Source organism: Cheilinus undulatus, linkage group 20 (genome assembly GCF_018320785.1).
Source record: "Cheilinus undulatus linkage group 20, ASM1832078v1, whole genome shotgun sequence".
Lineage (NCBI taxonomy): Eukaryota > Metazoa > Chordata > Actinopteri > Labriformes > Labridae > Cheilinus > Cheilinus undulatus.
Window position 1 is genome coordinate 22,599,327 of NC_054884.1, and position 16,297 is coordinate 22,615,623.

Below are 16,297 nucleotides of genomic sequence, written 5' to 3' on the forward strand. Positions count from 1 at the left end.
TGAGCTCTATGACTGTACAGAAGTTGAATGTAGATGTAGGGTTGAAGCAGGAGAATACTTTCCATTGTGGAAACAAATTATCTAAATGGGACTTCCCATGGAAAAAATGATTTTTTAATGCTTTGCACAAATATTTGGTTATCAAAGGTATTTATTTGCCCACAAAATGTAAAATAATACAACCTTATCCTTAGTCTGTGTCTGAAAACACAAAATCTGATGGACTGTTCAGAATCTGTGCTTATTGTGACATCACAACTGTTCTTCACCAGTCAAAGCTTTATGGGAGAGTGGCACTGTTGAAGAAAACTCATGCTAAATCTTGACTGGAGTTTACCAAAAGGCAGGAGACTCCATGGTCAAGTGGAAGAAAGTTCTTTGGTCTGGTCAGACCAAAATGGTGTTTTTTGGTCATAGGACAAGACATGAAACACTGCACATCACCACAAACGCATCATCCCCACTGTGAAGCATGGTGGTGGCAGCATCATGCTGCAGGGATGCTTCTCAGCAGCCGGTCCTGGAAGGCTTTTAAAAGTACAGGGTAAAATGAATGCGTCAAAATATAGGAAATTACAGGAGAGTAATCTTATTCAGTCTGTAAGAGAACTACAAGCAGCAATTGACTGGACCTCTTTTGAATAATCTCAGCCACTTTAAAGGGGGTGAATATTTATGATACCACTTATATTACCTTACGTATTTCATTAGAAATTGTTATTACTCGGTAGAAATCAGTTTTCACTTTGACATTGAAGAGTTTTTTGTACTATTTTTCTTTTGTCAAAAAAGCTTATTTATATTGACCATGATTTATTTATAAAATCAATGTGTAAAACACATTTCAGTCCAACAAATAACCTTCCCAGCCAATCCTCTGATGCAGTTTCCTTCCCTCTGCTAATGGGTCACCATTGAGGGTTTTTATTGTACAGCATTCAGACCCAGTGGATGTCTGGATTGATACTAAGTGGTTTTCAGAGTGAATGCTAATACTAATGAGACCAGCCTAGCCTGCAGCTGGCCAGTAAGTACTGATGGGAGCCACCACAGAGCGCCCTCTCATAATATGGACTGGGTTCACCTTGAAACAAGGTTATTCAGAGGCAATGAGGCCCAACATGCAGTTTATCTAACAAGCCTCAGGGATGGATGAGGCTGTGTCGCCTTCAGGGAGAGGTTACTGGAGGAGGACGTCCTTTTAATAACATTTGTTTCAACAGTCTCTTTGTAAGATTATTTTATAGTGAGCATCCATCACTTTCTTTTAATGAGAATGTGGAATATTTTTCAAAACATATGCACGGTTTTCTGAAAGCATGAAGCACTCAACAGAGTAGTGACTCATTTGTTTGAGCCAGGCTGGGACCAACACCTTGCAGAAATCTGAATGAAATATGCATGTTTTTTACTCTGGTACTATGCCTCAGAGATTACAACATTTGTTTAGAGCTCCTTTGAGGGACAGTCAAAGTCATACTGCATGCTGTCACTGTATAAAACGTGGATGCAGTCTCATGAAGCCATATTGGAAATTCTGTCTCCAACTATTTTTGGATCAATCTAGGCTAGATACTGAAATAGGGATCAGTTAATTATGCCTGGATACATCAATGCTGATTGATTAATTAGATCTGGATACTAATTTTTGGCTTACCAAAAGTGAACACAAAATCTCCCTGACTTATTTTTCCAACCTGAGTCAGTATCCTTTAAAATAAACCAAATGCAAACATCAATCTATTTTTAGTTCTTTAGTTTCCTTAAACCTTACCCCCCTCTGTCCCTTCCTCAGCCCATCCATCTGGCCCAGAGCAGCTTCTTGGTGAAGGCCTTCGGTTTATCCTTCATCCTCGACCTGGAACTCAACCAGTAAGTCTGCCTGCAGCTCATCCACACATCCTTACCTCGGAGGCACAAACTGTGTTTAATGTTAGTGTTTACGCCTGCACAGTCTTACCGCCTATCTTTCCTTATCCGTCTCTCCCGCCCACTGTCAGCATTGTACAGTATGTCCTATGTGCTGGCATTGTACAGACGGGCTGAGGGCTAAATGATACTTTAAAAGTAAAACCCCTCCCCCTCTTCTTCCTTGTCATTTGCACTAATGGAAGCATTAATGTAACACCTTTTCTGGCTCTTAGAAGCTTAGGATATATGGATCCTCACACATTTTGGTTTTACTCATGAATCAACCATTTGTTGAACCCAAGACATCACATTTGATGCTGATTGATGTTATTTCTCTGTTGAAAAGCATTTTAAAGTAATGACATTTAATGGCTTCTAATGGCTTTTAAAACGGCTTTTTCAGACAATTATTAAAGCAGTGAAGTCGGGTAGACACTAATGATTACTCTCCCTTTTCTCCACAGCGACCTCCTGTCTTCAGATTATGTGGAGCGTCACTATGGTGAGGATGGGCAGCTGTCACAGAATACGGTAATACATGCATTTCTTTGCCTATTACCACATCTCTTTATTTATTATGATGCTACAGCAGGGGGCTATTTAGCTTTGCTTAGTTTAAGCAATGAAATGTGGAAACTTTGCACCAGAATCTTTCCACAGGTACAAAAATCAACCTGGCTTTCCTAAATCCTAGCTAATTAACTTATTTGTGAACATGCATTTTGTCACTATTGCTGCTTCCTATCAGTGGTTCACAGTATGCTAACGAAATGATAAACCATTTCGATTGTAACAATTTCGGAACAATCATTTGAAAAAAAAAAAAAACAGGATAACAAAAAAAGTTTCTTTACTCCTCCTACTTAAAATTTAGTCTTGCCCATAATTTTCTCATAATCCATTTTGTTCGAATTAGAGATGAGTGACCTTGTGTGTTGGAAGCATGTCTAGAGCGCTGTGCAGCACAGCACCACCTTGAGCAGTTTGAGACAAGAGGCTACAAGATCACAGGAGAACTACAAATTCACACTGAAACCTTTTCGGGATTCGGGATTTTTCCATTCATTTTAACATGTTCCCATGATTTTATTGCTTCAGCCATGGGAAGCATCAAGAAGATAAAAGCTTGATTTTTGCTACAAAGGATGTGTGTTTTCAAGTTAAAGTCTGTGGTTTGCCACCTCAGTGGTGCTGCTATAGCTCTTTGACCCACTGATTTTCCAGTCACCTTTTGCCCTCTGTTGCAGGATGAGATGTAATGTTGATGACAGGGGTCTGTGCATTGTGTGTATTTTGAAGTTGACTGGAAACTTTGCATGTTTTATCCATGTGTTTGGATCCATCTGATCTATGTGAATTGACAGGGTTTGGCAGCAGCCAGCGCTGAAAATAGACCTTCTACTATCTCCAGCAAAGTGAAGCATAATGGCATTTCTAGGAGCATGGCCAGTGGAACTGCTCCTATTAATTTGGGAGGAAGCGATTTGCTCTGCAGCGCGCTCAGTGCGCAGATTGTGGCACAGCCGTTGTATCTGGAAGGTGGTCTGGTATGGTTCACTCCAGTTTTGTCATGGTTTGGCACGTAAAACTCTGATCTTATCTGTGTTTTCTTAGCTGACATCTGTCTCATCAACCTCCAGTCTTGCTTGTTGTGATGGGAAATCCATGTCTTTTTAGAGATTCAGATAATTTGGCTCAACTCTGTAGAGCTGGTTGTTTGGCTCCCTTTATTTTGGTAACAGTTTGGCTTTTTAAATGTGGATTACATAACAACAAAGGATGGAGGAAAGGAAAATGGCACTCGAACGGGGGTTAGCTACAGTTTCATAAAACAGGCTCGTTCGTGAACAGCACATTGTAATCAGTCTCTTACCCCACAGGGTCTATTCTGTTGATAGTACATCACTGTTCTGATTAAAGCATTTTTATGACAATGTAATTTAGAATTTTAATGTTAAAGGGGCTCAGCTAGCCTCTTAGCTCAGTTCAAGACTCTTCAAAGACTCTTGTTTCCCTTCATCTGGATGGATGCTGCTGGGCCTAGGAGGTCTGCAGGGCTGAATTATTTCTGATCTTGAGCACCTCAATGCCAGGTAAATCAGTTAAACTGTAGTAAAAATCATTTTTGTAAAGTATGGGAATCATATTCAATGAATACAGACATTTTTTGCTGACTTGTGCAGTGTACAGATTGATTTAGAGATGTTAAGTACAAACTCTACTCCAGTCCCAGTCATTCCTTATGGCTATGCCCTACCTCCCAACCCCCAACAGACATTCTGGATTGGGGCTGGGCGATTATGGCAAAAATCAAAACCACAATTAATTGAACTTTTTACCTTGATTACAATTAATAAATGATTATACCACCCCAGACCTCCGACTCTGTTCTGTAAATATTTGTATAATTTAAAACAAACAACTGAAAGGAACTGGCACAAATTAACAATTTATGGTTATTTATTGAAACATTTGAAATCAAAGCAAAAATCAGCTGAAATAAATGTTTTTCGTATAAAGTCTTTTTTTTTTTCAAGTAAAGGGTAAAAAATTGAAATAATTATAGGTTTACGTCAGTAAGAGCCTCTAAATGTCAGTTTCGATTATTTTTTGATTCATTGCCCAGCTCTATTTTGGATTGTGTGATTGCAAACAACCTTTCAGTAAACAGAAAGTCCTAAACTTTAGGCTTTACTTTTAGCTGAGGCATTTATATTAACATTATGAATGTGTAAATGTTAAACTGATATTAATACATTCTTTCCATTCCTTTTGCTACATTAAACCAACCATCCCTCAAACTTAAAATGTATTTGAAATACATACATAATAGGGATGGGAACAATTAATTGATGATCGATTAACTGGTCGTTAAGAATTTGATTAATTTTAATCAATTAATTGATTGTTAACATTATAGATGCTGGAGTTGGCAGGTTTCTTCCAAACACCCATCCCTAACACATAACATTGGTTTGGATTTCCTTGTCTAACTTTTTGACAGGACAAAAATGATGCCAATTTGTCAAAATGCAGAGCTTTTCCTCATTAACATTCTCATAAATCTCAGAAACTCTTTTTTTGTATAGATGTACTTAGAAATCAGTGGGGCTCTTCCTTAATAACAGCTTATTTGATGTGTGTATATTTTTGATGGGGGTATAGCACAGAGTGAATATGGAAAAGGATCAATAGTAGCGTTTTTTTCCTGTGGGCAAAAATTCATAGAAAGTGCTACTGTTGAGGCCCTTTGAAAGGCAAGTGAAAACAGCTATGGAGATGTTACTTCGTGTGTGTAATAGTGTTAGCTCATGTATCTCACTGGTTTCCATCTTGACACGGATGAGGCTGAATCTCTAGAAATATGTCCAAAAGCTCGACTCTTAACACCATCAGTGAAATGATACCCCTCCTCTTTGTCATCTAAGCCTCTGTCCCTCCCTCTTTCCATCTCTGTCTTGCTTTGGCTCCGTCTCTGTTTCACTGCCGAAGACCACCTGACCAATCAGCAAATGGTTACCATGGATACCAGCAGTCAGCAGCAGCAGCTTGGGTCTTTTTTGTTATGTTGTGAGGGGAATTCAAATCATGTCCACATCTCACATTTAACCACCTGATACTCTTACCTCCAGCAAACCACATATTTACAATTAGGGGTTTATTTGCACATGTTAAAAAAATCAAATGCCAGACAACATAAGAAACAAATCTGTGTCTCTTTGTTTTTATATCCAACCCAAAATTTAGACACACTCCTCAGATAAGACCAAATATCAACCAGTGCTGATATGTGATTTTGTTGTTTCTGCAGGCTGAAGAACTCCACTATCTATGAGGCTATTAATGTTTGCAGTCAACCTTTTTACACTGATTAATCTACACTCAGTGATTCATAATGACAAAGTGAAAACAAAAGCTTTGTACACCTTGACTGGGAAAGCCACTCCTGTCAATCAACCAATCAATCCAACTTTATTTATAAAGCACTTTTCATACATAACATGTAACTCAAAGTGCTTTACATAGACAAATTAAAACATTCCCTCAAACCCACCCACCCACCAACACGTTTTGCTTAACATAGACAAATAAAGTCATTCCCTCACACCTACACACCCGCAACCACCCTATCCTACTATCTACTACCCCACAGACAACAGTTACATGTATACCCACTCACACACACACATGCACTGTTTCACTCATACACAAACATGCGCACATACACCCACACACACACACTAAAATAGTGGACATTAGGCTGAGTACAGATGAACCAGTTGAGAAAGCACCATCGGAGTGTTGTCTTGGCTGTATGGTTAGGGTCATTGTCATGTTAGAAGGTGAACCTTCGACCCAGTCTGAAGTCCTGAGCGCTACAGGTTTTTATTGAAAAGTATCTCATTTATATCTCATCTCTAATATCTTATTTGCCTCAACCCTGGCCAGTCTCCCAGGCCCTGCTGTGGAAAAACACCCCAAAGCATGATGCTGCCACCCCAATGCCTTACTGTTGGGATGGTATTAGACAGGTGAGTGGTGCCTGGTTTCCTCCAGCATTTAGAATTGAGGCCCAGCAGTTTAATCTTTGTTTCATCACACCAGATAAGCTTGTATCTCATGGTCTGAGAGTCCTTTATATACTTTTTTGCATACTCCAAACACTTTCATGTGTTTTGAAGCCCAGATCAGTGGAGGGCTGCAGCGATGGTTGTCCTTTTGGAACTTTGTCCCATCTCCACACAGGATCTCTGGAGCTCAGTCGGAGTGACCATCAGGTTCTTGGTCACCTCTCTTACTGAGGCCCTTTTCCCCCAATTGCCCAGTTTGGCAACCAGCTTTTGGAAGAGTTTTGGACTGGTTGTGTTGAACTTTTTCCATTTGAGAGTTATGGAGGGCGGAGGCCACAGTGAGGAGGATGGAGGAGGAGGATCTGGTGATGTGGAGGAAATCAGACAGATAAGGAAAGGCGAGATTGGGGCCATGAATGCATACAGGAGGATTTTGACTGGAAGCCAATGGAGTTGCTGTAGGACGGGGGTTATGTAGGCTGTGGAAATTACCCACAGACATTTTGTCTTCTCTGTGCCGGGTTAATAACCACGCGTATGCACCCCCTCCCCCACCACCGTCTCAATCTTGATTTATCTAGTTTTAACGTTCCAATAAATTCCTCTTGCTTTTATGTGTCACTTTTTTATTGGTCCCTCTGGATCTTTGAAATTGCATTGAGCGGCTGACGTGCTTCTTGGAATTGAATCTCCATGTAACACGACCAAAAGATGAATCGAATTAGGGATGAGGACAGAATTGATGGGATGAATTTGTGTGTCCTTGTCATCCCTCTGCTGAAAAATTACCCATTTGGTTTTGAACAATAAGCATATTTTTATTCATATGTTCTTTGAACACTTATAGACCCTAGTTCAGTATTTTTAGTGTGTAACACCTGATTTTTTATAATCGAAGAACATTATACAGCTTCAACCCAACACCAATCACACTGACAGTAAAAATGCACCTCTTACTCTTATAGAAAGCCTTCTAGGTACCTAGCTTGAGCATTTGTGCTGATATCTTTCATCCTTTCACTTTTCATTACCTTCTATTCTTTTATTACATTTCCTTCCTCCTCTCTGACCATAATGCTGAGTCAAAGTCCAGACAGAGTAAACTCTGGCTCTTCTAATTCAGTTAGTTTATGATGATGCAGGACATGGCTGTTTGTTTGCCTCCATTCGAGTTTTCCTTTAATCTGCTCACATAGTGTCACAGTGGCTTACCTGTCCCTATCCTCATAGCACTGATGACATTTCACCATCAACCCAGGAGTTAGCACACAGCATGGTTTATTTGTGGGAGTGAGCGGCAATTATTCGAAGCACATACATCCTCTCTGAAAAGTGCACTTAGTCTCTTGCAGTCAGAGTGTGTCTGCTGTGTCAGGCAATTTGATTTCCTCCATTTAGCCCTGTAATCCTACCTTTTATTTATTTATTTTGTTGCCCCTTGACTAAGTGCTGCAGCCTGTCTCACTATTAGGTATGAATGATTCAAGTCGTTTCCTTTTTTTCGACAGATAAACGGTCACTGAGTCTGAATATGTTGTAAACATAACCCAGCAAGTACTAAAATTTGATTCTTATTAAAACAGCAGTTACTAAAGTAGTAGACTGAAAGTTTTGACTATATATTTGAATATGATAAATCATTAGCAAAGCTCTGTAATATCAGAATTGGTTGGTTTATCATTCTGATTCATGCAAATGTATCCATTAAATATTGTGCAAACATTCATGGTCGCTGCAAGATGTTTCCTATGAACTCTGATATTAAATTAACACTGATAATGTGAGGCTTGCATGCAGCTGTTCATCCATAGAGCTGTAGTTTTTGTGCTTACATCAATGCCAGTTGAAGTTCAGAACTCTTCAGCTATGGAAATCAGGAGAGCCTTAGCAGTTGTTGACCCTGCTATGTAGTCCTGTTGCTGTTGTTCCTAAATGCTTCCACTTCCTGATAATATCACTTACAGTTGGCTGGAATACCCAGCAGGGATGATGTTTCATAAGTTGTCTTATTGCAAAGGTGGCATCCATCACTGAACCACGATTGAAATCACTGAGCTCTACAGAATGACCCATTTTGTATCACAAATGTTTGCAGATGGAGATTGCATGGCAACAGGTTCCTTAGCCATATCAAACTAAAAGAGATGAAAGGCATTTTAGTGCCTTACTCAATATTTTATTAATAACTAAACCCACATCTGTGTGCCCTTTGAGATCTACTGTTATGTTTGACAAGCAGCCACACTGGATCTTCACCTGGTTATGAATAAAAATTCTGATTTTCGCCTCCTCTCAGAGCTGTGTGAATCATGTTTGATGGATTGAGGATGTACTTGAAAGACAAGTAGGTCGGCCTTTGATTTCTCATCAAAACAGACACGGCAGCCTGTGTGATCAAGGGTTTGAAGAATAGAAGCCTTATTTGTAATTTGAAATTGTTTAGTACATGTGTGGATTGGATTTGAAAGGCATGATAGGTTTGAGTTTCACTTCAGACTAAAGGTTGTCCACGCATAAAGAACTGCAACTCCACACCACCTCTTTTCTTTTTGGTCTATCAGCTCTGCCAGACAACAGCAGGCTCAGTTGCCAGACATTACTTATTGGGGTCCATTACAATCGCCTGAAACTGACTCTCTCTTTCACACAAACACGCAAACACACACCTAGAGTCCAAGAAGCTTCATGCATGTGCAAGACTGTAATCTCCATCCATTTCGATTAAATCTGCTTTATTATGTACAAAACCATTCATGGTGCAATTCTCTCTGCAATATACAGTTTATTTGTATTGTCAACTTTTATTTGCATGCATTTGAGTGAGAGCAGCAAGTGTCCTCTAGTTGTAGTAATCTGATCGTTCCTGTACTGTGAGAGGCAGTGTGGAAACACTATATTGAAAACATGATCATCCAGATGGGGCCTTTAGGAGATTATGAATAAACAGGTGCAGGTATCTGTGAAGCTGACGCCTTACAGCAGTCCTAAACACCTGAAGATGTCTTTTTAAATTATTTTTAAACATAACTAAGGTTTTTGATTTTGTTGTGAGGGACCATCCTTTTCAAGCTCTATGTCCCATGTCCTGACATATTTCTGTAAAACACTGGTTTTGAATGCCCCCCCCCATCCCCATTCCAATACCAAAACAACTTACCATGACTGCTTGCAACACTGATTTGTCTGTATGTCAATCAATGCCTATGTATTGTCTCTGACAAACTGATAAATAAATAATATGTCATTTCCAATCAATCTCAGCTTGTGGGTATTCCTAACCAGCTCAGTTTATCATACTGACAGGACCTGTAGTTTAACGTTAGGCTAGCTAGCTGTCGTGGCTATAAGGAAGTCAGCATTTACAAAAACAGCTTCAGGAATTAAACCCCTTTGAAAAGTATATGCTGCCTTTTTCACCCACTACATGTGTTCATTTGCAGTTGCCTAGAGTGAAAATGCTGACATTCAAAGCCAAATTAAAATGAGCAAGCACAAATGAGGGGGTATAGGCTGGAAGAAGCACAGTTGCAACTAAGAATACTTCAGTCATGTGACTGGCGTCAGGATGATAGCAGCTACCATTGACAGTATGCGGAGCTGTAGCACCGGGTATTTTAATAAACCATTTTTACATCATCTGATTAGAGCAGAAAAAGTAGGTATTTATTCAAACTGCAAGTATTTGATTTTTAATATTTACTTTTGGGCTTTGTGTTAACAGCCCTTTTCAAGGCCAGCCACGAATTCTCTATTGGACATGGTCTGGAAAACCAATATTCTCCCAGGCTGTAGGTCTCTTAGAGACTGAATAATATCATCCTCCAGGAAAGTCCTGTATTTTTGCCACATTCATTTTACCCTGTACCTTTACAAGCTTTCCAGGACTGACTGCTGAGAAGCATCCCCACAGGATGATGCTGCCACCACCTTGCTTCACAGTGGGGATGGTGCGTTTGTGGTGATGTGCAGTGTTTGGTGTCCACCAAACATAGCATCTTGTCTGATGGCCAAAAAGCACCATTTTGGTCTTAACATACCGAAAAACTTGCTTCCACTTGACCAGCGAGTCTCCCACATACCTTTTGGTGAACTCCAGTCAAGATTTATTGATTTTCTTCAACAGTGGCCTTCTCTTTGACTCTCCTTTAAAGGATTTACTGGTGAAGAACCCAGCTATCAGTTGTTCATGCAGTCTCCCATCTCAGCTGCTGAAGCAGTACCTCCTTCAGAGTCAGTGGTGTCTTGGTGGTCTCTCTCACTAGTCTCCTTTTTGCACTGTCACTCAGTTTCTTTTATTCCCTGGACCTAGAGTCTGTAATAAAGTTTGGAATTTGAATTTGAATTTGAATTTTGTTAGGACGACTGATCTAGGCAGATTTACACATGAGCCATATTCCTTCCATTTCTTGATGATGGATTTAACTGAACTCAGGAGGGTGTTTAGTGCCTTGGATTTTTTGTATCTTCCCCTGACTTGTACTTTTTAATAACCTTCTCTCTGAGTTGCTAGGAATGTTCTTTTGTCTTCATGGTGTAATGGTAGCTAGGAATACTGATGAACTCACTAATTGTGAGACTACTAGCACCATACATGCACCTAGCTGCTCGGCCATTTGCACTCCTAAACTACATTTTTTTTGTCAGCCTGTGGAACATTATTTAAATCATTAAAATCAGAAAATCCAAGCCAGAACTTACTTTCTGTGATATTTACATACCAGTGTATCTACAGTAATAAAGAATCCTTCTCTTCACACAGCTGCCAGAAAGAAAGTCTACAAAAGTACAGATAGTTTTATGTATTTACCATGTGTTTAGGTCAGTAACGCTGCTGTTTGCTTGTTGTTTGATTTCATTTTCTTTGAAATGTTACAGGATGATAAGGGAACAAAAGTCTTACTGTGTTGTTTGTTTCTAGGGAGGGGAGCACTGTTACTACCATGGACGGGTGCGGGGATTGCCTGGGTCCTGGGCTGCTCTGTCCACCTGCCACGGCCTACGGTGAGTCAACTAATCACTCCACCTGAACTACCCTGACTCAGAACAAAACATTTTTATTTGTTGGGGTTTCTTTTTTTTACATTTAAAGAGAAGGCAGACATTTAACATGTCTTCCTTGACTTCTCTTGTGCCTTTTCAGGAGGTATTTAGCTGTTGCTGGTAGCTCTCTATATTTCATTCCTTTCTTAACCTGACATAACTTAACAGCTAGCTAAGTTAACCAAGTTTTGGCTAACTTAGCTTATTCAAACATAGCTTGGCTTCACTTTGCAAAATTTTTCTTTGCAGGAGCCTCACAGTGTTGTCTCACAACATTGTCTAAAGCCACCACTGCAGCTTATCAGTTAGTATGTCATACTTTAAAGCATCAGGCTAGCTGTTTTAATTCCTTGTTCTAAGACTACTGTTTGCTATCTATAGCACCTTGATTGGAGTTAGAGCAAAAACCAACCTATGAGTCAAAGGAACTGCCTGCAGAGCTCAGAGACAGGATTGTTGCAAGGCACAGATTCAGGGCAGGCTACAAAAAAATACTGCTGCAATGACACTTTGCAAGAGGACAGTGGCCTCCATAACTCTCGAGAGATCCTGTATAGAGATGGGACAAAGTTCCAGAAGGACAACCATCACTGCAGCCCTCCACCAATCTGGGCTTTATGACAGAGTGGCTAGACTGAAGCCTCTCTGCAGTGCAAAACACACAAGAGCCCGCTTGGAGTTTCCAAACAGCACCTAAAGGACTCTTGGACCAATGAAGAGATCTAACCAAGATTTAACTGTTTGGCCTAAGTTCTAAAGGTTATGTCTGGAGGAAACCAGGCACCACTCATCACCTGCTCAATACCATCCCAACAGTGAAGCATGGTGGTGGCAGCACCATGCTGTGGGGGTGCTTTTCAGTAGCAAGGACGGGAGAGTGGTCAGGGTTGAGGGAAGGCTGAATGGAACAAAGTTAAAAGATATCCTCAATGAAAACCTGTTTAGTCATGCTCAGGACCTCAGACTGGGTCGAAAAATAATAAATAAACCAAAAAATACGTAAGATTTTGCTGAATTCCTCTAGATGTGCAAAAGAAAAACAATAATGAAGGAAGAAAAAGGAACAAAAGTGTGGCAATTTCTCATACTTAAAAACTGTTATAGTTTATCATGCTAATGTTCAGATAGTAGATGATGTTATGTACATGTTCATTAGTAAAATAAAGAAAATTAAACTGAAAAAGAGAATACCAGAAGGTGTAAACCATATATTTCTTGATGCTATTTCCCTTAAAACTCTTTTCTCTCTGCCTACCGGCCCTGGCTGCGGTCCAATCATCCACCTCCAACACCCCTGAGGGACACAAACAGCCTCAGGCATATTCTAACATACCGCTGTGTTTGGTTGTTTCAGAGGCATGTTTTCTGACGGGAACTTCTCTTATGGGATTGAACCAGTTGGCAGTGGCAAGGTAAGTCGAGATCGACTAGTTGTTGTAGTAAACACACAGATATCCAGTTTCATGGCATTAAACCAAAGCAGCACCAATGCCATGGTAAAAAACAAAGGTTCCCCAAAAGCGGCCCCCTTAAAGTCATGAAAAAGATCTAAATCTTTACATTGACATTGCCTTTGGTGTCACTTTCTCTCCCCGTCTCCATATCAGTGCAGGACTTACGGTCAGCTCAGAGAGTGATACTCTATCTCTGAGCTGCTGTATGGAAAGTATCGAGTGGATACACAATCCATTAGGAGATGGGAGCAAGAAATTTGAAATAAAAGACAAAAACAAATAAATACAAGGCTTTTTAGATGTTTTCCAAAATGTCACATTTGATTAAAGTGTCAATCCAGTCATAAAAAATGACATATGACAGAGTGACCAGAGGGGGTAGGGTGAAAGTGTTTAGACTGGAAGAGGATGAGCTTTTTTTCCATTAAGAGCCACAGTAATCGAAGTGAAGCTCAATTACATAGACTGCAGAGATGGATCAATGGCCTCCAAGCTCATCTTCAAACTCTCTCCCTCCCTCTCTCTCCTCGGCTCCATATCTGCGATGGGTCATTTTCATAAAGTATTTATCCCTCAAGCGTACCACAGTGTCCAGTGCTGTTGTTGCCATTATGACAGCTTCAGTCATTGATTAATTATGCATTAGAGCACTTTCCTTCCCGTTGATCTGTCTCTCTCCCTCAGAGGACACAGCAGAGCTTTTTCACACCAAGAAGCTGAAAACAGTTTGAGTCATTTCAAACTTTGAATCTTTTTTTGTGTTTGTTTTAAGATTTACTTTTTTATGCCTTTATTTAGAACAATGAATAGAGGGTAGAGGTGTAAATTTAGGGCTAAGAATAGGAATGACAGAGGGGAAAGCAGCTACAACAGAAACCAGAGTTACCCCCCTTTAAGGCAACAACCAGTTATTATGTTCAGGGGGCAATTACTTTTTTCACAAAGGGCCAGACAGGTTTGGATTTTTTTCCCCTTAAAAACTTAAATAATCATTCAGACACTGCATTTTCTATTTAATTGGGTTGTCTTTGTGAAATATAAAAAAATGGTTTGATGATCCAAAACCTTTAAGTGTGATAAACATGCAAAAAACTCAGGAATCAGAAAGGGGGCAAATACTTTTGCACTGCACTGTATATAACCTTAATATAACCTATCATATGAAAAAGGAAGGGAACACTAACAAACACCAAAATACACACAAAAGTGTAGTGCACATTCTGTTCAAGAAGAGTTTAGAAAGCTTGAAATACCAGTGTCAGATCTGTACAAAAAGTAAAAAAGATCACGTTTGAAAAGGTTTGATATTTAAAGCCATTTTTTTTTCTCTCTTAACTTTATTACATGAACTTATTTCTATTCTCTCTGTCAATCTGTTTTTTTTTAAATCATCTTCCAGGAGAATAACGACCACATTATTTACCGCATGCCGGATGTCAACCTCTTTAAGCCTTCTTGTCCAGGTAAGACCACCATCTGGCTTACAGAAGCTAACCACACAGAAACTCCTCATGCTTTCTTTCCTCTTTAACTAGGACTATTTAGGTCCTGTCAGATGTAGTGATAAAGGTCTGACAGCTTCAAAAACCACCGCTTTAGTATGTTATCTTACAATGTTACAATGTTACAATGTCATTTAGCAGACGCTGTTCTCCAAAGCGACGTACATTTGAGAGCAAGAACAACACAAGCAATGATCTAGACAAGAAGAAACAACATCAGTAAGTGCCATCAAGTGCTTCAGGTTCAATTGGACGCAAGTGCTGCCGTGTAGAGTTTAAGGCAGAGTACCTAAAATATACGTTGTTTATGTAGTTTTTTTTTTGTTTTTTGTTTTTTTTTTTTTTTGTTTGTTTGTTTGTTTTTAGACAGCAACAATGAATCAAGGAAAATGTGGGATCACTAATTGCCATTCATTAGGCTTCACAACAACTACTTACCAAGTACCAAGTGCTGGATCATTCCCAAAGAGCTGGGCAAAGAAATCCCAGAAGTAGAGCAGGACAGTGCGAGCTAACTATAGTTGGGAAACTCATTCAACCACTGGGGACAGCAGTGGAGAATAGTCTGGCTGAGACTCAATCTACTACTGGGGACAACAGTAGAGAATTGCCTAGCTAAGTGCAAAGTGTTCTCTGAAGAGCTGGGTCTTTAGCCTTCTCTTGAAAGTAGACAGGGAGTCTGTAGATCGAATGTAGTTGGGTAATTCATTCCACCATTTAGGGACAACAGAGGAGAAGAGTCGAGCTAGTGACTTAGGAGCATGATGTGCTGGAAGTACCAGGCGCCTTTCGCTGGCTGAGCGTAGTGGGCGAGAAGGGGTGTAGACCTGGATGAGGGACTCCAGGTAAACAGGAGCAGTTTTAGTTACTGCTTTGTAAGCAATGATTAGAGTTTTGAATTTAATGCGAGCTGCAACTGGAAGCCAGTGTAGAGAGATTAAAAGAGGCGTGACATGAGCTCTCTTGGGTTGGTTGAAGACCAGACGTGCTGCTGCGTTCTGGATCAACTGCAGAGGTATGACTGTGCATGCAGGTAGGCCTGCCAGTAATGAGTTACAGTAGTCAATACGTGATATTATAAGAGCCTGTACTAGGAGTTGTGTAGCATGCTCTGTCAAGTAGGGTCTGATCCTCTTGATGTTGTAGAGGGCGAAACGGCAGGACCGAGCAATCGAGGCCACATGGAGCTTGAAGGTTAGCTGGTCATCAATCATGACACCCAGATTCCGGGCTGACTTAGTGGGCAAGAGATTATTTGATCCAAGCTGGATACTGATCTGCAGTTCCATAGTGGGACTGGCTGGGATGATAATGAGCTCAGTTTTGGGCAGGTTGAGCTGAAGGTGACGTTCCCTCATCCATTTAGAAATATCAGCAAGGCAGGATGAGATCCGAGCTGAGACAGTTGTGTCATCTGGTGGAAAGGACAGGAATAGCTGTGTGTCGTCTGCATAGCAGTGATAAGAAAAGCCATGGGAGCGGATGATTGCACCAAGTGAGGTGGTGTATATTGAGAAAAGTAGGGGACCAAGCACAGACCCTTGAGGCACCCCTGTTGATAAGCCATGCAGTTTAGACACTCCTCCCTTCCATGATACTCTAAAAGATCTCCCTGTGAGGTAGGACTTAAACCACTGTAGGGCAGATCCTGAGATACCAAGTGAAGAGAGTGTGGAGAGGAGGATTTGGTGGTTTACTGTGTCAAAGGCAGCAGACAGATCCAGCAGTAAGAGAACTGAGGACTGACCAGCTGCTCTGGCCAAGTGAAGTGATTCCGTTACCGACAAAAGTGCAGTTTCAGTAGAGTGGCCCCGCCTAA

The 16,297-nt window shown here is 40.4% G+C and overlaps 1 protein-coding gene across 3 annotated transcripts in view; it reads left to right on the top strand.

Annotated features, from left to right (window-relative positions):
- The window catches only part of adam11 (ADAM metallopeptidase domain 11), a 42,933-nt gene that overhangs the window by 3,180 nt on the left and 23,456 nt on the right, over positions 1–16,297 (top strand). For all 3 annotated transcript variants that reach the window (XM_041815867.1, XM_041815865.1, XM_041815866.1), the window contains exons 3-7: positions 1,796–1,872; positions 2,376–2,442; positions 11,401–11,483; positions 12,877–12,934; positions 14,376–14,439. In XM_041815867.1, the coding sequence (XP_041671801.1) occupies positions 1,796–1,872; positions 2,376–2,442; positions 11,401–11,483; positions 12,877–12,934; positions 14,376–14,439 (349 nt within the window). The remainder of the gene's footprint in view (positions 1–1,795; positions 1,873–2,375; positions 2,443–11,400; positions 11,484–12,876; positions 12,935–14,375; positions 14,440–16,297) is intronic.